General features: G+C 37.1%; 1 protein-coding gene across 1 annotated transcript; it reads right to left on the reverse strand.

Moving 5' to 3' along the window:
• Positions 1–279: 279 nt before the first annotated feature.
• LOC108669921 lies at positions 280–7432 on the reverse strand (the record flags this gene model as incomplete). Its single annotated transcript, XM_018157362.1, is given in 5 exon segments — positions 280–334; positions 1019–1241; positions 2095–2600; positions 3273–3476; positions 7303–7432. Coding segments are annotated over 5 exon segments (1058 nt in total), but the record flags the coding sequence as incomplete, so codon positions are not given.
• Positions 7433–22975: the final 15543 nt, after the last annotated feature.

Consider the following 22975-nt stretch of genomic DNA (forward strand, 5'->3'; position numbering starts at 1 on the left):
TAGATAAGATTGTGCCAAAATCATATTTAATAATAATGAATGATTTATTTAATATCACAAATTATTAATTAAATTAATAATACCACAAATTTAACTCATTTAATATACATATCTCAAATATATTAATATAGGTATTTAATTAAATATTGCCACTAATTTTCATTGTATTGCATGCAAAATTTGTAACATCAAAAGAATACTGGAATGAAAAGTAAAGGATTTACATTTAATATAATATAATAATATGAATAAATATAATATATAAATACTACAACTCACATGTCAGAAGAAGGCTTGTGTACAAATGTGTTCCTCGCAACTTCCTCAAACGAGTCTGAAATAAATACAAGATTTTTGAGAAACATGATCATGAGAAAATGAAGAGATAACGACATGACATAAGATTGAGAAATGATTTAAAGGTACTAACCTCTCCTAAATAACTATATTTATTGAATAAATATCTTAAAACTATAGGATATTTATTTTTATTACCAAGTATTCTCACCCAAAGCATATAGCAAAGAGGCTAGCCGTCGATGAAATATAGGTAAATACCTATATAATTAATATATGTATAAACATACAAATATTAATATATATGAAAATCAATGTGATATTAATAAATACTTACTTAAGATACTTACTTATCTATAAATACCTATATTTAAATATATATGAAAAATACTTATCCATACATAACTATATTTCAATACATAAATATATATTAAAATCAATGTGATAATAATAAACATATAAAAAATCCTCACCCGCAGTATACAAGAGAGATGCAGACCATTGATGAAATATAATATATGGTAAATATATTTCTATATACATATACAAATATATGAAAATCAATGCAATAGCGATAAACATATAAAAAATACTCACCTGCACTATATAGCAGGGATGCGGACCGTTGACGAAAAATAAATATATAAAAAACACATACATATGGTATTTAAATATCTGTGAACATAAATGTGATAATAATAAACATATAAGTAACAAATACCAGCAGTATATAACAGAGAAGCGGAGCGTCGGTGCCAGGAGCCCCCGGAGACGTGGTTGTGTTGCACGTCAGGCACGGGCCACACGAGGCTCACGTCCCCATCCCGCACGCTCTTGACCCAGGACCGCGGTATGACAACCACGGCTCCTGCTGCGGGTAGGTCACTTCTGCGGCCCTGCGGGTCCCTGCATGACATGCGCACTCCCACGAACCTGCGCACCGGCTGAGAAACATAGAATATTTGAGGATATTCTAACTTTTAATTTGATTAGGCTCAGAGGTAAACATTTCTATGATAAACTTTAGCTTTGAATGGCTTTAAAATGCCAACATTTATACATACACATGAGTAGGAGTTTACCAATATGTTTCGTGGACATATTAATGTACCTACGTAAAATTATTATATATAATGGTACTAATATACGTATCATAGACATACTAATATAGGAAACATATGTAAAAAAAATATACCGTATGTAACAGAAGTAATATTAATATAGGTACAACATACTAATCTATGCAGCATTAATATGTGCAACATACAAATCAATGTAACAAATGTAATAATAATAATATGTAACAAATAAGTAATCTCCATTCATTACATGGACATAATCTTAAGAGTGTATAAAAAAATTTCCTCATCTTCATTAATAAATCAGCCATATATCTGGTATGTATATGCTACCATACAAACTGAATACAATGCAACCATACAAGGATACACTATACATAAGAATATAATATATTATACAGAATTTGTTAGAAATAATGCCTTGTCACGAAAATATTAAAATGAACAAAAATCAGAACACCAAAAATTACTTCTTTTATGTACAAATATAGGTATAATATTTTATACTATTTATTTGTCCATAAAATAACCAATACATCTCAATCAATTTTACAATATATCTACCTATATCAATTTTTTTACACTAATATTTTGTATTGTATAGTTATAATGAACGCAAACAAACATACCCATCAACTGATAAATACTATCAGGTTATTATATATATAGTTAAAACATATGATATGAAATAAAAATATACAATATATACTTTATTTACCTGGCCTCTGCAGTCATGGGTGAACGTGTCCCCCACGGCAGGCGGGTTGCCGTTCTGGATGATGTGGTTGACCACCGATATATCCAGCTCCGGGAACGGGGCATCACATTTGTTTTTACTGTTGTTCCTGTTATCTTCGGATGGGTTCCCTGGTCTGTTCTGGTCAGAGTATCCTGGTCGGTTTTGGTCATAGTTGCCACCAGCGTTGTTCTGGTCGTAGTTTCCATGCGTGTTTTTAGAACAAAGATAAATATCTTTCTGCGCAAACATTGGTTGTTGTGAGGTGGATGTGGAGGATGACATGGAAGGGATAAGTTGGTTGGGCATGAAGGAGTTGGTGGATGCGTTGGAGTAGGATGCGTTGCCGGAGAGCATCGGAGCGGAGTTGTGGTCTCCGGTTGCCGGAGTTTCATCTAGATCCATGTCCAGGATCTGGTGCGTTGGGTTCTCCACGGGGATCTCGGATATTTCTTCACTGGTGTCATCCTCCTCCTCCTCCTCTTCTTCTGGGGAAAACATTACAATTTATTGGGAATAATTTTCTCCTTTTTGAAAAACATTACAATTTATTTTAATTTTTTCTCTTCTATTTAAAAAATATTAGAATTTATTGTGATTAATCTTCTTTTTAAAAAAAAAACATTGCAAATTTGTAATAAAATAAATTACAGGTACACCTACACAAAATTTTTCCAGATATCTATAAATTTTCTCACACAATGGATGGAAAAATTAATTTTGAATCTAAGACATTTAATTTCATTATGCAAGGAGTACATGCAAATTAAGTATATATAGAATTCACAAGATAAAATTAGATGCAAAAATTTTTCACAACTCACTATAATCAGCCCAGAACTCCATATAAATATTTCCCAACTCACTATAATCAGCCCAGAACTCCATATAAATATTCTCAACTCACTATAATCAGCCCAGAACTCCATATAAATATTTCCCAACTCACTATAATCAGCCCAGAACTCCATATAAATATTCTCAACTCACTNTTCTCAACTCACTATAATAAGCCCAGAACTTCATAAGTTTCTCAACTCACTATAATCAGCCCAGAACCTTGTAAATTTTTCCCAACTCACTATAATAAGCCCAGAACTTCATAAGTTTCTCAACTCACTATAATCAGCCCAGAACCTTGTAAATTTTTCCCAACTCACTATAATCAGCCCAGAACTTCATAAGTTTCCTGGCTTGTATGGGCTTGACAATGTCCGCAATGTCCTCGACGGCCGTGAACTCCAGGTCCCGCACGCTGGTGGCCCCGACCTCCCTGAGACGGGTCATCAGTTTCTCGACCGTCTCGTCCTCCAGGGTCGGGAGGCACGTCTTGATGGTCTTCTCTATGGTGGCCATACCTGAACCTGTGAAACAAATTAATTCAATATGAAATCTATTCTATATAAAATATTATATAAGTTGGCTATAAGTTAAACATAACAAATTAAGCTTCATGAATTAATAACAATCCTTGAGGGTCAGAAGGCACGTCTTGATGGTCTTTTCTATGGTGGCCATACCCGAACCTGTGAAACAAATCAATTCAATATAAAATAATCAAACTGATATATAAAATAGAAAGATTGTCAATAAATATCTGAAATTAAAATAATAAGAACTCTAATATAAAATAAAAGATTGTCAATAAAAAATCTCAAATTAAAATGATAAAACCTGAACCTGCGATACAAATCAATTCAATATGAAATCCATGAGTTGTCTATAAGGTAAACATAACAAATTAATGAATTAATAATAAATCATGCCACCAATAACAGTTCAATGAGATGCACACTGCAGAAACTGTTTGAGGGAGCAAATGATGTACATGAAAATAGTGATATGTGAATATAGTGAAATGAATAGGCACTACATAGGCACTATATGTATATATATGAATAGGCACTTTCACTATATTCACTATAGATAGTAGATATAGGTAGTACTGTAGGTACCATATTTCACTATACCGGAATTCACTATATATAGTGAATATAGTGAGAGCAAATGCATAACTAAGTGATATGCAGATACTGGATACTGGTCGCTAATGGTGCAGTGCATTTCAATACCTACCCCAAGTGTTTATTACTAAAAACATTTTTTTTTCCAATTTAATCATAAATACCTATTGGTTGAATTTATTAATAACTAAGTGGGAAGAGCTGATTGAAGAAGCCTTGTCTGGTGATCTCTTTGTTTACAGTTGCAATGAACAAAAATGATCATTTTGAATAGTGTTAACAATATATTCAGTTAAAGTTAATTAACATTTTCATAATTTCTGCTCAAGGTTTTAAATGTTTTTTTACTTTTAAATCATGCAACAAATTTTTTTAAACACTTTTAATGATCCTACTCTTAGTATTACAAGTTTAACTATTTTGTCATTTAAAAGACTCACTCCATTGACTACAGATGCATATTTTTCACAATCAAATTCAGGGAACATTTCTAAAAAATACAGGGACCTTTCCTTTCCTATGTATAATTTGGGATCCCTAAATTACCTACCAGGGGCCATACTTTCAAAACTCGCTAAGTGAACGTAAGTACTTACGCTCTATTTTCTTGTCTATGATTGGTGGATTTTGCTTGCAAGGCCGTCAATGATTGGCTGATGAACTTACGATCTCTTAACTTTTTTTGAAAGTAGAGGCCCAGGCTACCAAACTTATTTATTGCCTAGTGAGGAAAATACCTACTATCCACACCGCAACATATTTTATGGATTTGCAAGCCTTGATTTCATTTCTATGAGCTGTGAATTCCATATCCTGGCCAAAAAGAGCCATTTAAGAGCCACAAACTGATTTGCCAATGCCCATGCATGTGTTACCCCTAATCTCTAATTTTACCCTAGTTGTAAATTTTACCCTAGGGTAAAAAAATTTATCCTAGAAACAGCAACTTGAGCAGCAATAACATTGGTCTTTATTTTTGAGGCAACTGAACATGTGATAATGCAGTCTGACATGACTGCAACTATGCAATCTCAAACAATACGTTTTGGGTTTACTTGCTAATTGTTATGCAGGATATTTTGGCAGGTGCCAGGTACTAAGCACTGCAGATTGTGCAAGTTGAAAACTTTATGAACTGACAAGTTTGTGAATTGCAATTTCTCCAATAAAAAATACATGACATTAGAGCTGCATGATTTTATACCTACAGAAATAACATGATATCAGAGCCACAGTATTGCAGAAAAAAGTAGGACTTTTCACAACTAGTTTATTGTCATTTAATTTGGAATCCATGAATGAAAATTCTGTCTTTCTTCCAACGGCATTCCCAAAAAGTTGTTAAGCTGAACCAGGATTGGAATTTTCCTATTTGTTTCTGAAATCTTGCGGCTCCCACGTGACAAATTTTATAAAAAAAATTTTACCCTAGGGTAAAAAAAAAATTTTCCCTAGGGTAAAAAATTTTACCCTAGAAACAGCAACTTGAGCAGCAATAACATTGGTCTTTATTTTAGAGGCAACTGAACATGTGATAATGCAGTCTGACATGACTGCAACTATGCAATTTCCAACAATGAATTTTGGGTTTACTTGTTAATTGTTATGCAGGATATTTTGGCAGGTGCCGGGTACTTAGTACTGCAGATTGTGCAAGTTGAAAATTTCATGAACTGACAGGTTTGTGAATTGCGATTTCTCCAATAAAAAATACATGACATTAGAGCTGCGAGATTTTAAACCTACAGAAATTAAATGATATCAGAGCCACAGTATTGCAGAAAAAAAGTAGGACTTTTCACAACTAGTTTATTGCCATTTAATTTGAAATCCGTGAATGAAAATTCTGTCTTTCTTCCAATGGTATTCCCAAAAAGTTGTTAAGCTGAACCAGGATTGGAATTTTCCTACTTGTTTCTGAAATCTTGCGGCTCCCACGTGACAAATTTTTAATACATTTGGAATCTTGCGGCCCGATCCGCCAATCGTGAACTTTTGTTAGCAATTAGATGGGAGGTAATTCATCTGGCAGAAATCTCACAGTTCCAGAAATGGCAAGGAAGCTCTAGTAGGGACCCTAATGGTAGACCGTAGAAGTTTTTCATGCTTGAACTGAACCAAGCACTTGAATAGTGATGGGCCACAAACGTGTTGGATTCATCTAGGCCTCCCATTGATTGGTTGATAACTTAATATAATCTCAATGAAATTGAGCATCAAAATTAAATCACTTATCACATAATCACATGTTATTTTTAATTCTGTATGTGCTGTCTTTATAAATTGAGCTTTGACACTATGCTTGAGCTTTGACTCTCGAGAGTTGAGTGGAACTGATTGGGAATGGTGGAAATAGCAAATGAAATGGATATTGGATAGAAATACTAGAATCCCAATTCAGGCATGGAATATATCTAGGACTTGGATAGCTGCGACTGAATTTTTCGAGCCATGGTTTTATGGATTTGTCATCAGTGATTCCATTTCTTCAAGCCATAATTCCATTTTTTCAAGCTGTGAATTCCATATCTCGGCCTGAATTGGCCATGAAAAGCCATTTACGAGGTGCAAAATTATTTACAAAGTCCAAGCATGGGTTACCCAAATCTCTAATTTTACCCGAAAAGTCAAACGGCAACAATAACCTTTGTCTTTACTGTAAGCTGAAGCTGCTGAACACATATTAATGCAGTCTGACCGCTTTGACTTGACCGCAACCCACTATGCAGAGGGTGGATGCAGCGTCGCCAATATATGGATTTTTAAGCCCAAAGCGTCGCCGGCCATTTTAAAGATGCGTCGCAATCAAACAAAAATTTATGACATTTGAGTTTTATTTATTTATTATTTTATTTTGAGCCTGAAGATTTCCTACCTACTGAAATTATATGATATTAGAGCCGCGATATTTTAGAAAAAATAGGACTTTTCCAGGCCTGAATTATCCCATACTGCCACTGGTATAAACAAAGACTGAAAGAGTTGTTAACTCAAAGTCAAACAAAACTGTTTAAGAACATTTTAAAGAGAAATCAAAATATTAGAACTGAGTCTGAAAGTGAGTAGTTAATTCAATATGTCCATCATTTCATTGCATGGCTGCTGCAGTGCCTGCCATGGCAATGATGCCATCAGACTTCTGACATGTGTTTGAAATGAAGAACAGTCAGTGTACCGTGTACGCCAAATGTTGGACAGAAAGTAAATCGTGTTTCTAGTTCCTCACCGGAATTGAATTTCTTTGATGAATTTTCATCGACACTTTCGTCGCTCGGGCGCTTTTGGCCCCCTCCCATAACTGCTCTTAAAAAAAGTAATTGAAAATCAACGCCGCACAGAGGAATCCTTGCGATCCTTTCTCCGATACAATCAACAATGAAAAGCACGGATACCAAAACGCGGATGTGACGCACTGAAAATCGGACGAGAACATCAAATAATTTATTATCCGTTGATATATTTTTGATAAAGTTATGAAAATAAACATACAAATTACGTATTAAAAGTATTCATTAATGACTTAAATAAACTCCATAGTTATATATTTTTTACATATGCAGGTATTGATCGGATTTAGGCATATCATTTATTGAACGTATATGACATTTATTGTCTTTTCTAATGAGTTTGCTATATATATCTGCTTGCATCATATAACGCATTTCTATTTATCCTATTCCCCAAAAGTAAACCCAACTTCAGCCCTGCGCGAACTAAAAACGTGTAAAAACGTTTTATCGGCAACAGGCCATGGGCCTATTTCTTCAGTGCCGACACTTCTATTCTATTCTAAATAAATGCAAAATATTCGCAGGGCTCGAAATGGAAGAACTTCATAAACATTTGCTAAATCAGAAATGATTAAACAAATGTTTTCTGAAGCAAATGTTTTCTTATAAAAAGTAGGCAAAGACAGCGTTAGTTACTTCTACGACCTAACGATTGAAAAAATTGTATAAAATTTGTTAGACAATCACTAAGAATTTAATTATTGAAACAAAACACCCATTGCACATTTCCTTGGCCGTCATTTTGATGTATTTCAGGGATAAATAAGTATATTCCGAACTACTGAACGCGTATTGATGCAACTTTGTACATCGGCATGAACAATGAACATCAAGATTACAGTATGAGAAGACATTGTTGCGACGAGAGAGCAATGATTGAAAAGTCTAGCGTGGAAAATGATTTGTGAGTTTATGTCGATAAGCATCTGAAATTTTTGATACATTGAAACGCAGGCTAATAAATCCAATAATCTTCTTGGATTGATCCGACGCTCCTACGAGTTCCTAGATGCAGAAGCGATGAAGCAGTTTTTTCGTTGCTGTCGTGGGCCCGAACCCAGAGTTTGGAAACGCCGTGCGGTCTTCGAAACTTGAAAATGACAAAAATTTAGTCGAGAATGTTCGAAGACGTACAACAAGGATAATTCTAGGCGTGAAGGGCAAGTCTTAATAAGAAAGATTAAAGATTATGAAGCTTCCAAACCTCAGTTATCGACGTCTTCGTATAGGGACCTCGTTGATATATACAGATGTGGGCAGTAGCGCGCTACATGTAGCGGCCGCTACTAGCGGCCGCTACATTTTCAGTAGCGGTAGCGGCGCACATTTAAGCAATTGTAGCGGTAGAGGTAGCACCCGATACATTTAGAGCATGTAGCGCTAGCGGTAGAGGCCGCTACATTTCAAAGTAACGCTGCAAAAAAAACTGCGCTGCAACTTATCCATGCGACAACATTTCTTCTCGCTTCGAGTCACCGACATGTGGAACAGCCTCCCCGATGACATCGTTGGCGCTCCAAGTATGAACGCGTTCAAGAAAGAACAGACTAGATGAAGCTATGGAAAAATATATGTTGAGACTTGAAAGGCCTAGCACCATATCGAACCCGGTGGAAGTCTAGTAGCTATTTCAAACTATCGTCAGTCTTTAAAAGATCCGGTCGAAGGGGCTGTTTTTCGATCTTCTGTGAACAAGTCACGAAAATACAAGAATCGGCGACAGCTAGGCCACCTGACTTGTTCTTCGGCGCCGACATCACTACGCTGGTGTGATATGATATTATATGATGTGATATGAGATTCCCTGTTGGTGGTCTGGCTGGTACTGCTGCATGATGATCGTTAGCCAATTAGCCGACTGTTGATATGTTGATAGCACGACTCTGGTTGATAAATGAGTACCTGGCTTGTCCAGGGTGTTGTGTAATGCAATAAAATGGTTCTGGCGGGTCATCGAGCCAGTGATGGTCGTGGAACTACCAGTGGTACCGAGTGCCCGGAAAAACTGACCTATCACCCCGCCTCCCTAGTCGCCACTACCAGGATGGGCAATTACAACAACAACAACTGCTGATGTGTGAGCTCAAGTCATCATATTCCGACGCCATATCGAACGGAAGGGTAGCAAATGATTACCGATTAGTAGACACAACAGTAATATGAAAATTCTGGCTTGAGTTAGACTCAATAAATTTTTAAGAAGTAACCATGATAAAGATTCGGAAGCATATTATTTCAGGAAAGATTTAGGCCCTAAAGATGTGATATTTTCGGTATGCCAAATGTAACAAAATCAACTTAGTTTAATGTTATAACTTCCAGATAAATGCAACACATAACCCCAGTGTCACGCTCTATAGAAAATTGTAATGAATTAACCAAATTTTATTACCAAGTATTCTATAAAACATATATCTTCTTGCTTTGAGGATCAAACTCTAGTTTTAGGTAACAGAGTGAGTAATTGTGCGTTAATTAAAGGTATTCAGAGTAACAGGGTTGCCAGATGCCTTAAAAGCGGCCTAGTCCGTAAACAAAATAGACCAAAAAGGCCTATAACTCAATCTATGCTAGTATATTTGTAGGTTCCGATGTAAAAAAATCCAGTTATTTTTTATAATATAATTAAAAAGTAACTCTATTACAAATTTTAGCCGGCCAACGTAATTAAAAAAAACTAAAACGCGGAACTTGTCCGGAAAGAAGACTGGCTGGCAACACTGCAAAGTATCATCAAATCTTTGTAGTTCTGGGCCCATAATTTCAAAAAAGTTAAGAGATCGTAAGTTCATCAGCCAATCATTGACGACCTTTCAAGCAAAATCCACCAATCATAGACAAGGAAATAGAGCGTAAGTACTTACGTTCACTTAGCGTGTTTTGAAAGTACGGCCCCGGCTCCTTTAATTCCTAAGAATTTAGCGATCTGTGCTACAATTTGATGATCGCGCTTGAAGATGTAACTAGTTTTATCGGTGATTAAACGATAGGTATTTTGAGCAGGAGAAAAGAAAATTTGAAGGGCAATCAAAAGTAAAAAGGCAACTGGCTAACACGTTCTTATGAACACGCATTTTCTGATGCCTAGGTCGCAGATGTCATATAATAATATAGAAATGTCGGCACTGAAGAAATAGGCCCATTGCTTGTTGCCGATTCTTGTACTTTGTAACGGAAAGAGTTATATCCTATATATTCACAAGGGTTGTAATGGAAAGAGTTATATCCTATATATTCACAAGAGTTGTAATGGAAAGAGTTATATGATAGATGTGGGCAGTAGCGCGCTACATGTAGCGGCCGCTACATGTAGCGGCCGCTACATTTTCAGTAACGGTAGCGGCGCTACTATCTAGTGGTTGTAGCGGTAGCGGCCGCTACATTTAAAAGTAGCGCTGCCCAGCTCTGCCTATATCCTATATAATCACAAGGGATCCGGCCTTCTGAATCCGATCTTTCCATAACTGACTATTGATTGAGATAGCTGGTAGACTTATTGTTGCCAGTAGCATCTCAACGAGCAAACATGGTTTGCATGGGGGCGGTGATTAAATACGCGAACAATTGATTGCGTTTGTAATTGATTGCGAACAATTGATTGCGTTTATAAGGTTTCCTGATTATTTTCGATTGCGTCTGACTTATCGAATACAACAGTTGATTTGATCTTACTTATCCCTCACAAACTTAGTCAACATAACATAACATAGTGATGTCGGCGCTGAAGCGTAGGCCTGATGTGGCCTGTCGCCGATTCTTGAACTTTTCGTGCCTTGTTCACAGAAGATCTAAAATCGTGTCATTTGACCGGAACTTTTCATGCCTTTTTTCGGATCTTTTCATGACTTTTTTCGGAACTATTTTTCTGATCTTTTCATGACTTTTTTCGGAACTATTTTTCTGATCTTTTCATGACTTTTTTCGGATCTTTTCATGACTTTTTTCGGAACTATTGTCTGATCTTTTCATGACTTTTTTCGGATCCTTCCATGACTTTTTTCCGAACTATTGTCGGATATTTTAATGACTGACGATAGTTTGAAATAGCGACTAGACTTCCACCGGGTTAGGTATGGTGCTAGGCATTTCAATGTATCCCAGTTCTTCAGGTAGAAATATAATATCAGAAAGAAGTATGATAAATCTGGGGGCGCATAAACGTGCCTCCCGGTTAGAAGCCTTTGGTTTCAATTTACTTAAATTTTACAATAAATGCACTCATGGATGGAAAAATATACATAAAATAATAATGAAAATAAACTTTACTGAATAAAATATTTCCGTTGTAACATAATAATAACAGCAAGGTTAACTTACAATAATATTTAAGTTGCAAAAAATATATATGCGATAAGGAAGATATATTTACGACAAGAAAAATATAAAAACGAGAAGAAAAATATATATACGTTAAGAAAACCATGATCCGGAAAACTAAATTCATGGCTTACATCCACGCATAACATATATATACATCCATAATGTTATTTTGAAATGCGATTTTTGAAAAATTAATGATTTACATATGGATATATATTTTTTATGTTTTCCTATATCATTTCAACAAACGTAAATATTTTATAGCATTCATAGAGATCAAAATGGAGAGACTCTATAATCATTTAATATAATATTATCATATAATAATAATATTTAATTGGAAAGTATGGCTTTAATTTACAGAACTTTTTCCGAACGCGTTGAGTTTCAACATAGAACATAATGTTGCTTAAACGTTGTAACGTTGAATTTAAGTTGATAACACAACGTTGTTTCAACGTCTGGACTCTAACAACGTTGTAACGTTGAATTTAGGTTGATAACACAACGTTGTTTCAACGTCTGGACTCTAACAACGTTGAATTTAAGTTGACAATAAAACGTTGTTTCAACGTCTGGACTAACAACGTTGTAGCGTTGAATTTAAGTTGATAAAACAACTTTGTTTCAACATGCAGACTCTAACAACGTTGTAGCGTTGAATTTAAGTTGATAACACAGCGTTGTTTCAACGTGTAGACCCCAACAACGTTGAATTTAAGTTGATGACACAACGTTGTTTCAACGTCTAGACCCAAACAACCTTGTAGCGTTGAATTTAAGTTGATAACACAACGTTGTTTCAACATCTAGACAAACAACGTTGAATTTAAGTTGATAACACAACGTTGTTTCAACGTCTATTCTAACGTCGCGGTCCTGACGACGTTGGACGCAAACACAACGCGACGCTGTCCCGTGTACAGCTGCTGCCTGTGATGGAAAATATTCATGAATATATAATTAGATAATATATAGTAACCATATATATAACAATATAGTATAATAAAGTATAACTAGATAATATATCGTAACATTAATATAACAAGATAACATAATAAATTAGACTAAAAATAATGTTTCAACGTTAAATATAATTAGATAATATATGTAACATTAATTATAACAATTTAATGTATATGAAGAATAAATAACTAGATAATGTGTATCAACATTATACATAAGTTAATAACATAATGAAATATAATTAGATAATATGACATAATAAAAATAGATAAAATAAATCAATATCAAATATAACTAGATAATATATATAAAAGTTGAATATAACTCGACAATATATATGAACCTTAAATATGACTAGATAATACCATATATAAACGTTAAAATCACAATTCAATGCACACGACATTTTTAAAGTTCGTTAAGATCGATTAACTTACGGCAAAATTAAATATTAAAACAACGAATATTGCAACAGAAATTGGGCTGCTAGTGCACTAGTTAATAGGGCTGCTAGTGCACTAGTTAATTGGGCTGCTGGTTCAATACTTAACAAGATCGTTAACTATTTTATTAATTAGCAGACAAGTTAATTGGAGTGCCAGTTTGCTACTTATAACTAGACCGGAAACTATTATTTTAAGTGTGGATTAACATTAGTGGATTAACACTAGTTAATCCACTAGTTAAGTGGATTAACACTAGTTAATCCACTAGTTAAGTGGATTAACACTAGTTAATCCACTAGTGCACTAGTTAATTGGGCTGCTAGCACGGCACCAGGCTGCTAGTTTGCTACTTAACCAGACGGAAAACCATTCTATTCCATTACATTAATTAGTACACTAATAAGTAAACTTAATTAATAGCGAATCAGAACCCTAGTTAATTGGGGTGCTAGTCTACTACTTAACTAGACGGTTATTTATTTAATTAATTATATTAATTAATTAGCACACTAGTTAAGCAGCTACTACACACACCAGGGCGGGAAGATGGTGAACTCTTCACCAGTTGTCGGCTGGACATCTTGCAGGAAGAACACTAGTACCGTACATCTGCTAGTGTCGGTAGATGAGTGTTCGCTGGTAGACGTAGAAACTGTTGTATGTGAAGTTCTACCTTCATCATCACCACCATCACTAGCATCACTAACTAGTGTGGTGATAGCTGCGTTTCTAGGTAGGGGGTCTAGTCTGGAACTCAAACTACTCACAACCACAACTAGGTGGGGTCTGGCTGGGGCTGGAGGGGCTAGGGGGACTTGGGTAGTCAAGGGGACTTGGGTAGTCAAGGGGGCTTGGGTAGCCAAGGGGACTTGGGTAGTCAAGGGGACTTGAGGGGCTAGGGGGGCTTGAAGGGTTGGAGGGGGGTTTTGGGTGGGGGTGAAATGGGGGTTAAGTATTTTCATTTCTTCATCAGGTTCTAATTTAATAACATCATTTCCTTCAATTAATTTTCCAGGGTAGAAATCGCTCGAGAATTCTTGGTTATTTGAAGCAGTTTCCCCAAGTGCTGACTTTTCAGGGTAACTTTTGGAATATAAGTGTGGGGTATTCTCGATTTTATTGGGGAAATTCTCGAAATTATTTCCTTGTCTTGAAGGTATGGGGTATTTATTTAGGTAAATTTCTTCGAAAGTCGAAGGCGTCTTTGAAAATCCAATATTTTTATTGTACTTTGCGAGAAAATCGGAAAAACTTTTCGCTTGACTTTCAGGGTAAGTTTTACTCACTATCGGTAGGTTTAGGCCTGTTTCAGGGTAACTTCCACGTGCTTCATGACGTTTATCCCCTGATTTAGAGCGAAGAATATATATTCCAGGGTAATTATTATCACGTTTAGGGTAATTATTATCAAGTTTAGGGTAATTACTCTCAAGTTTAGGGTAATTATTCTTCAACCACGGAAATTTCGTTTCCTTTCCATGGAGAATAGTTGCTCCGCTAGGGTAATTATTAACCATTTCAGGGTAACTCCGGGACTGATGTCGCCGTATGACGTCACGTGAAGACCAAACGGACAACGCGCGCTGCAGCTTAGCGGCCAAACCTCCTCTGTTGTAACGGCCGAATTCAAATAAATATAAACAGTTTATTATTATTCATAACACTATATTCATAGTATATTATATAACATAGTATATTCATAGTATTATAAGCATTTATCGTGAGTTATTCCGATAATTAATAAATGTAGATTTCGTAAGATTTAAGATTTCTTAACGAGTATAATTAAAGTTGACAATAATTACAAAATTAATAATTCAAAAATTATTAATTGAAGTAAAGTATATTATTAAAAAAGACCATAACAGTACTTATATCATAACATGAAGTGTCAGGTTCTACTAAAACATCTACAATATTTGGAACATGACTATTATATTTTTTCAGAAATATCAACGATATTTAGTATATACCTGTACAGATTATATATTATATATACACACAAGGTTTTCAGACCTTAAAAATATCTAAAATTAAAAGGAAAAACTCAGACAACTTTAAAAATAATTGATATTAAATGAAAAAACTTAATTCTACCCCCAACCTTCTGATCCTTTTAGAAGCAGACTCCGGGGTCCGTTGCTCTTGGTTAACAGCGACGCGGGTTCGGCGAGAAGGGGTCCGGTGCACCCCGAGAACCCAGGACTTGTAAGTCGGGTCGTCTTGCTGGGGGTTGGTATAAGCTGGGTCGCTTGGTAGAGGTTGTAGATGGTGGGGTTGCAAAGGTTCCGTGGGTTCTGGTTGCACAGGTCCAAGTTGGCAGGGTTGGGCAGGTTCAAGTTGACAGGGTTGGGCAGGTTCAAGTTGGCAGGATTGCGCAAGTTTCGAAGGTTTGGGTTGCGCAGGTACCGAAGGTTCAGGTTGCGCAGGTTTCACGGGACCGGGCTTGATTCCTGCGTTTTCTGCACAATCCTGCAAAGAACAGAATTTTCTACCAAGCTGAGGTCCTACAGAATCCACCGTCGGTAGAATTCTGGCATCAGCTGCATCGGTCGCTCGGGATTCCGGAGGAAATTCTTGTTGAATTCTGCTGACCGAATAAGTGGTAGAATAGCCGGGTGATGACCAGGGGTGTTGGGGTAAGGCCAGTTGGTGGCATGACATTTGAGGGACAGCTGGTTCCGGAGGCTCTAAGGGTTTGAGCCCGTCGGGTCCGGATTGTCCAGTGGCCCCATGTGGGGTTGGTTCTGGAGGATTTAGGGTTAGGTTCCCGTCGGGTCCGGTGGCCCGGGATGGGGTTGGTTCCGGAGGATGTAGGGTTAAGTTCCCATCGGGTTCGGTTGTCCGAGATGCGGTAAATTCGGTTTCGTCGTGCAGCTTCATACAAGTTTCCGAAGGAAAATTTATTGTATAACTCACTGCAGGTTTTTCAGAGATAAAAGTAGGATTGATAATCCTATGTTGCGAGGTACGAAATATGGATTCTGTTGTTGTAGGATCGTTTTCTCCTAAATCCTTGTGCAGAATTGTGTCCACCATGGGCTGGATTGTGTCCACCTTCGGCTGGATTGTGTCCACCTTGGGCTGGAATGTGTCCACCTTGTGCTGGATTTTGTCCACTTGAGATTGCGTTGAAAAATCCCTCTGTTTAGAAGGCAGGACTTCCAAACCAGGGATAGATCCTTCCCCTAGGGATTGAAGAGTACCCAGTTGGGGTTGCAGGACTGAACAAGGATGGGGAAGAGGTTGGGTAAGTGGGGATGGATGGGGACGTGGTCTGTAGGTTGTGACGATGGCTGGGGACAAGGAGGGCAGGGGCGTATGAGGGGAGTTGGTTGACACATCGTCTGAGGGATCTTCCAGCTGAGAATAATTGAAAAAAAAGTTTGTTAAAAAAAATAAAAATTTACACATTTTTGAAAATTATAAAAAAGATCTAAATTATTTGAAAAAGGTTGTTGAAAAAAGTTGAAAAAAAGTTAAGAGGCTGAGAATAATTGAAAAAGTTTGTTAAAAAAATAAAAATGTACACATTTTTGAAAATTATAAAAAAAAACATCTAAAATTTTTGAAAAGCTTGTTAAAAAAGTTGAAAAAAAACTTAAGAGGCTGAGAATAATTGGGAAGGTTGTTAACAATAATTTACAATTGTTATTATTTATTTAAATAAATAAATAACTAATTAATTCTCATTGAATAATTAAATTAATTATTTTAATTATTAATTAAGTAATTAATAATAGTAATTGGGAAGTTGAAAAAGATCTAAAATTCAGAGATTTTTGATTAAATGAGAGTAAGTGGGACAAAAGCTACGTTTGATTAAGAAACTTTTCTAGCATGGTAATCGAATGACTGAAGTTCTACGAGTTAAATGATGATAAAAATGTCCAATAAAGATAAAATGTTAAATAATGGTAACAATTAAAAACTTAAAAAAAATTAATTAATCAAATGATTATATAATTAATATTAATAATGTTAGGTTAGGTTAGTCTTTATCTCTAATGATGATAAAAGAACTAAAAATTTATTCTCGCGTTAATTTATGATCAATTTTAGTTTTAGCTTCCCGTTATGTAAAATAATTAAGGTTTCTTTTTGAGGTGAAATCTCTATTGTAGAAAATACCACGGGGAAAAATAACGCCAGTAAAAGACCAACTTTTAGGTGAGAACAAAGACGACAGAGAAAACAGAGATAACAGTGAGAAAAAAAAAAGACAGTGAAAAAAGAGATAACTGAAAAAAGAGATAACAGTGAAAAAAAGAGATACCTAACAGTGAGAACAAGTATAAAATGAGAACAAAGATAACAGTGAAAACAAAGATAACAGCGAGAACAGAGATAACAGTGAGAACAAAGATAACAGCGAGAACAAAGATAGCAATGAAAACATAGATAACAACGAGAAGAAAGAAAGCAACGAGAACAAAGGTAATAATGAGAACATATACAGCAGTGATAACAAATGTAACAGTGATAACGAAGATAACAATGAGAACAAGGATAACAGTGATAACAACTCACCGTTCGCTCTCCCACCGACAGGTCAACATCAGACGACAATTCCTCTTCAATTTTGTTATCCTTGGTGGCTTCGTAGTTGTTATCAGTGCAGCCACTAGAGTTCTCATCGACCAACAACTCACAATTGTTTTCATTCAAGTCAAAACTGTTGTTCTCGACGCTTTTGTTCTCAGTGAATCCATAACAATTGACCTCGGCGGAGTGATAACAATTCTTCTTGTAAATATTGTTATCTTTTCCAAGATAATCGTTGTTATCGCCAGCCCCATGGTCATTATCGTTGATAATGACAGTAGAACTGTTATCGCGACGTGGGCTGAGTCCAGGATCATCGATATCGATGTTATCGTTATCATTGTTATCGTTATCATCGTCTGACGATACCTGGACGATTTCTTCTACATCGTTTACGATAAAATCTTGTACTAATTCTTCGTCGATTTCCGCGATCTTAAACGCAGTTTTAACCAACTTAGGATCGTTATCGCAGAACTTATCGTTATCAGTCACCTTATCGTTATCGCTGAGCTTATCGTTATCGCAGAGCTTATCGTTATCAGTCACCTTATCGTTATCGCCGAGCTTATTGTTATCAGGCAGCTTCACGTTATCGCAGAGCTTATCGTTATCGCAGAGCTTGTCGTTATCGGGCAGCTTGTCGTTATCGCAGAGCTTATCGTTATCGCCGAGCTTATTGTTATCGCAAAGCATGTCGTTATCGCAGAGCATGTCGTTATCGCAGAGCTTGTCGACGCAGTGCTTGTCTTTATCGCAGTGCTTATCGTTATCGCAGAGCGTATTGTTATCGCAGAGCATGTCGTTATCGCAGAGCTTGTCGTTATCGCAGAGCTTATCGTTATCGCAGAGCGTATTGTTATCGCAGAGCATGTCGTTATCGCAGAGCTTGTCGTTATCGCAGAGCTTATCGTTATCGCAGAGCATGTCGTTATCGCAGAGCTTGTCGTTATCGCAAAGCTTATCGTTATCGTAGAGCTTATCGTTATCGTAGAGCTTATCGTTATCGCAGAGCTTGTCGTTATTGCAGAGCTTATCGTTATCGCAGAGCTTATCGTTATCGCAGAGCTTCTTGTTATCGCAGAGCTTATCGTTATCGCAGAGCTTGTCGTTATCGCAGAGCTTGTCGTTATCGGGCAGCTTATCGTTATCGCAGAGCTTATCGCTATCGGGCAGCTTATCGTTATCGCAGAGCTTATCGTTATCGCACAGCTTATCGTTCTCGCAGAGCTTATCGTTACCGAGCAGTTTATTGTTATCGCGGCACGTATCGTCGGATCTGTCGGTGTTATCGTCGGGTTTGCACGATAAGATATTGTTATCATTGTTATCATCGCATTTATTATTAAAAATTAGTTTTCTGCGAACTTGGCGCGCTGTTTTCCTCAGGCAAGTATGAACTTCAGGCAATTTTGATGATTTCTGACGACCGATAACAGGAGAACAGGAGAAACTGATTGCAGACGAGATAACAGGCGAATTGTTACTGATAACAGGCGAATGGTTATGGTTAGTGATAACAGGAGGTTTGTGACTGATGACAGACGACTGGTTAGTCACAACAGGCGAGATGTGACTGATAACAGGAGGTTTGTGACTGATAACAGACGACTGGTTAGTCACAACAGGCGAATGGTTAGTGATAACAGGAGGTTTGTGACTGATGACAGACGACTGGTTAGTCACAACAGGCGAATTCTGACTGATAACAGGTTTGTGACTGACAACAGACGACTGATTAGCCAGAGCAGGCGAATTGTGGCAGATAACAGGTGATTTGTGACGGTCAACAGAAGACAAAAAAGTAGAAACAGATGCGTGCTGCTCTACCGTAGATTCCTGTTGATGGTTCGAATTTACTGTAAACAGACGCAGGCGTCGGACCTTCTTGGTGTGGAAAACAGGAGAAAAATCGGAAGAAACTTCCTCCCGTTTCCTGTTGGAAGAAACCAGCGGGACGTCAACAGGAGAAACGTCCTTTCGTTTCCTGTTGGAAGAAACCAACGAAGCGTCAACAGGAGAAACTTCCTTCCGTTTCCTGTTGGAAGAAACCAACGGGACGTCAACAGGAGAAACTTCCTCCCGTTTCCTGTTGGAAGAAACCAACGGAACGTCAACAGGAGAAACGTCCTTTCGTTTCCTGTTGGAAGAAACCAACGAAGCGTCAACAGGAGAAACCTCCTTACGCTTCCTGTTGAAAGAAACCAGCGGGACGTTAACAGAAGCGTCCTTACGTTTCCTGTTGGAAGAAACCAACGGAACGTCAACAGGAGAAGCGTCCTTCCGTTTCCTGTTGGAAGAAACCAACGGGACGTCAACAGGAGAAACGTCCTTCCTTTTCCTGTTGGAAGAAACCAACGGGACGTTAACAGGAGAAACGTCCTTCCTTTTCCTGTTGGAAGAAACCAACGGGACGTTAACAGGAGAAACGTCCTTCCGTTTCCTGTTGGAAGAAACCAACGGAACGTCAACAGGAGAAACGTCCTTCAGTTTCCTGTTGGAAGAAACCAACAAAGCGTCAACAGGGGAAACGTCCTTCCGTTTCCTGTTGGAAGAAACCAACGGAACGTCAACAGGAGAAACGTCCTTACGTTTCCTGTTGGAAGAAACCAACGAAGCGTCAACAGGAGAAACTTCCTTCAGTTTCCTGTTGGAAGAAACCAACGGAACGTCAACAGAATCAACGCAGTCTGGATCTATTCCAACAGATTTGTTGCGAACCCGAACCTCTTTCCGCGTCTGTTGATTAGTTGTGTTGATATTTAAAGGAACGTCCGTTACAACAGGAGTCAGGGATCGCCTCTTCCTGTTTTTAGATTCGCGAATCTGTTTGAGTTTCAATGCAAGATTCGCGACTCCAGCGCGTAAGTCCGAATCCAGGCAAATTGCGGACGTGGAACCGGATGCCGCGTCTCGGGTCCGGCTTTTTACTGAATTTTCTTGATTTTTAACAGACAATACCCGATTTTTATTAGGAAATTGCCGGTTTAGGTTCACGCTTTTCGGGTTTTGAGAAGAAATCGATGGGTTTTCAGTAGAGAACTTTTTGTTTTCTCGAGTATTTTTGGGAGTTTTATTAGCAGGTTTCAGGATATCCGAGGTTTTCTTCAAATAAAGTTGTAGAGGCTTGCGTCTCTGCACCGAAAAAGAAGAAAAGTCATTGTAGTTTTTTAAACTTTTTACTGGCTTTGAGGCATCATAGAGTTTATTTTCATCCACGGAAATTCCTTTCCTTGTCCGACCTTCATTTCCATCATTTATCTTCTTTCCTACTATTCCACTATCCTTCCGTCCTTCACTTCTATCCTCCACTTGACTCGCGTAAATTTCAATATTTTGGTCCCCGTTTTCTGTTGCCTCGGCGTCGTTTTCTGTGGTCGCGGTATCATAGAAAACGGAGCGGCACTCGCGCAGCAGCGAGGACAAACTACGTTGTTCTGAGCACAACTTTTGAAAATGGGTGGTGAAATGCAGACAAATGGGTGGTGAAATACAGACAAATGGTTTGTGAAATACAGACAAATAGGTGGTGAAATACGGCAAATGGGTGGCGAAATACAGAAAAATGGGTGGTGAAATACGGAAAAATGGTGGTGAAATACGGACAAATGGGTGGTGAAATACGGACAAATGGGTGGTGAAATACGGACAAACAGGTGGTGAAATATGGGCTGGAACATAAGGATTAATGGCAGTAAAATTGGGCGGGAACATAGGGACAAATGAACATTAAAATTGGGCGGGGATATAATGATAAATGACAGTAAAATTGGACAGGAACAAATGGGCAGTAAATGGGTGGTGCTTAGGAATGATTGCACGCTATATTGTTAAACAATTTGCTAACTCATGAATTAATTTTTTGAATATTTTGATTAATAAAAATTTTGCTCATACGTGAATAATTTTTTTTATTATTCTGAATAAAAATTTTGCTAACCTACGAATAATTTTTTTTTATATTTTGAATAATACAAATTTTGCCGATTCATGAATAAATTTTACATGTACAGGGACCAGGGGACGCGGGGACGCCCAACTCCCCGAGCGACTGCCTCCCCAAACCCCATTAAACCTTCTCCCAGAACCCCCTAACTCATTAAGGAGTTAAGGGGTTAACCCTTAACTTAACACGACCCCTTAAGCTATGATTTAAAATATTATTACGTATGTATAAATAAATATATTATATATTATGAAGCTATACATGAATTTATTATATATTACGAATCCATGCATGAATATATTATATATTAGAATCTATTCATGAATATATTATGTATTAAGAATCCATATATGAGTATATAATAAAAATATATGATATATTACCTATACCCCTTAGCAAGATTACCACTATGCTTGATTAGTCTAGTGAAACCATTACTAAATTATCTTAATTAACCATCATAGCTCAATTATCATAATTACTTAATTGGTTGAGAAGCAGTCGCCCCTGCGTAGCTCATCTAAATTATTTATATAATTATATTTATTAGTATTAGAAATAAATATGTAATCAATAATACAAAAGTTCCACATACTCTAATAATGTATTATTTACAATTATGTGTTTAATGCTAATACGGAACATAGATTGTGTAGATGTGAAAATACAGATTTGTGTACGTACATGTAATGTGGGAAACTATACATGAATCAATGCATACATGTTATTATAAATATATTTGTTTTTACATTCATGTTCATATTTTACATTTTTTATTTACAGCAAAAAACGTTTACCGAATTACCCTAAATTTCGAACAACCAAAATCCAGAGAAATTAAAAAAAAAAAAAACAAGAAATTTTAACGGGAAAAAAATCTAGCGGGGTTTCCTGAGGGGAAACCCTCGGCCCCTAGCGGGTTTCCCGCCACAATTAATAATCTCAACAGGACTGTTGACGTTGGCAGTGTTGCCAACCACCCGAATTTCCCGGAAATTTGCGTTCAACAGACCGCCGTTGAATTGAGAATTTTTCGCTACTGGGACATCGGTTGCCGTTTTGCTGTTGCCGCTGTTGTTACTGTTGCCTCTGTTGCCGTTGTTACCGTTGTTGCTGTTGTTACTGTTGTCGCTGTTGCCGTTTTTACTGTTTACTCTGTTGCCATAGTTGCTGTTGGCTCGGTTGGCGCAGTCCCTGTTGCCGCTGCTGGCTCTGTTGCCATTATCCCTGTTGCCGCTGTTGTTCCTGCTGTTAGAAGCGCTGTTACTGTTATTATTTTCAGTGCACTTTACTCTGTCGTTGCTGTTACTCCTGTTATTACTGTTGGCTCTGTTGTCCCTGTTACTGTTGCCATTGTTGACGTCGTTGCCGTTGTTACCGTTACCG

The sequence above is a fragment of the Hyalella azteca genome, unplaced genomic scaffold (assembly GCF_000764305.2).
Source record: "Hyalella azteca isolate HAZT.00-mixed unplaced genomic scaffold, Hazt_2.0.2 contig14870, whole genome shotgun sequence".
In the NCBI taxonomy this organism is placed as follows: domain Eukaryota; kingdom Metazoa; phylum Arthropoda; class Malacostraca; order Amphipoda; family Hyalellidae; genus Hyalella; species Hyalella azteca.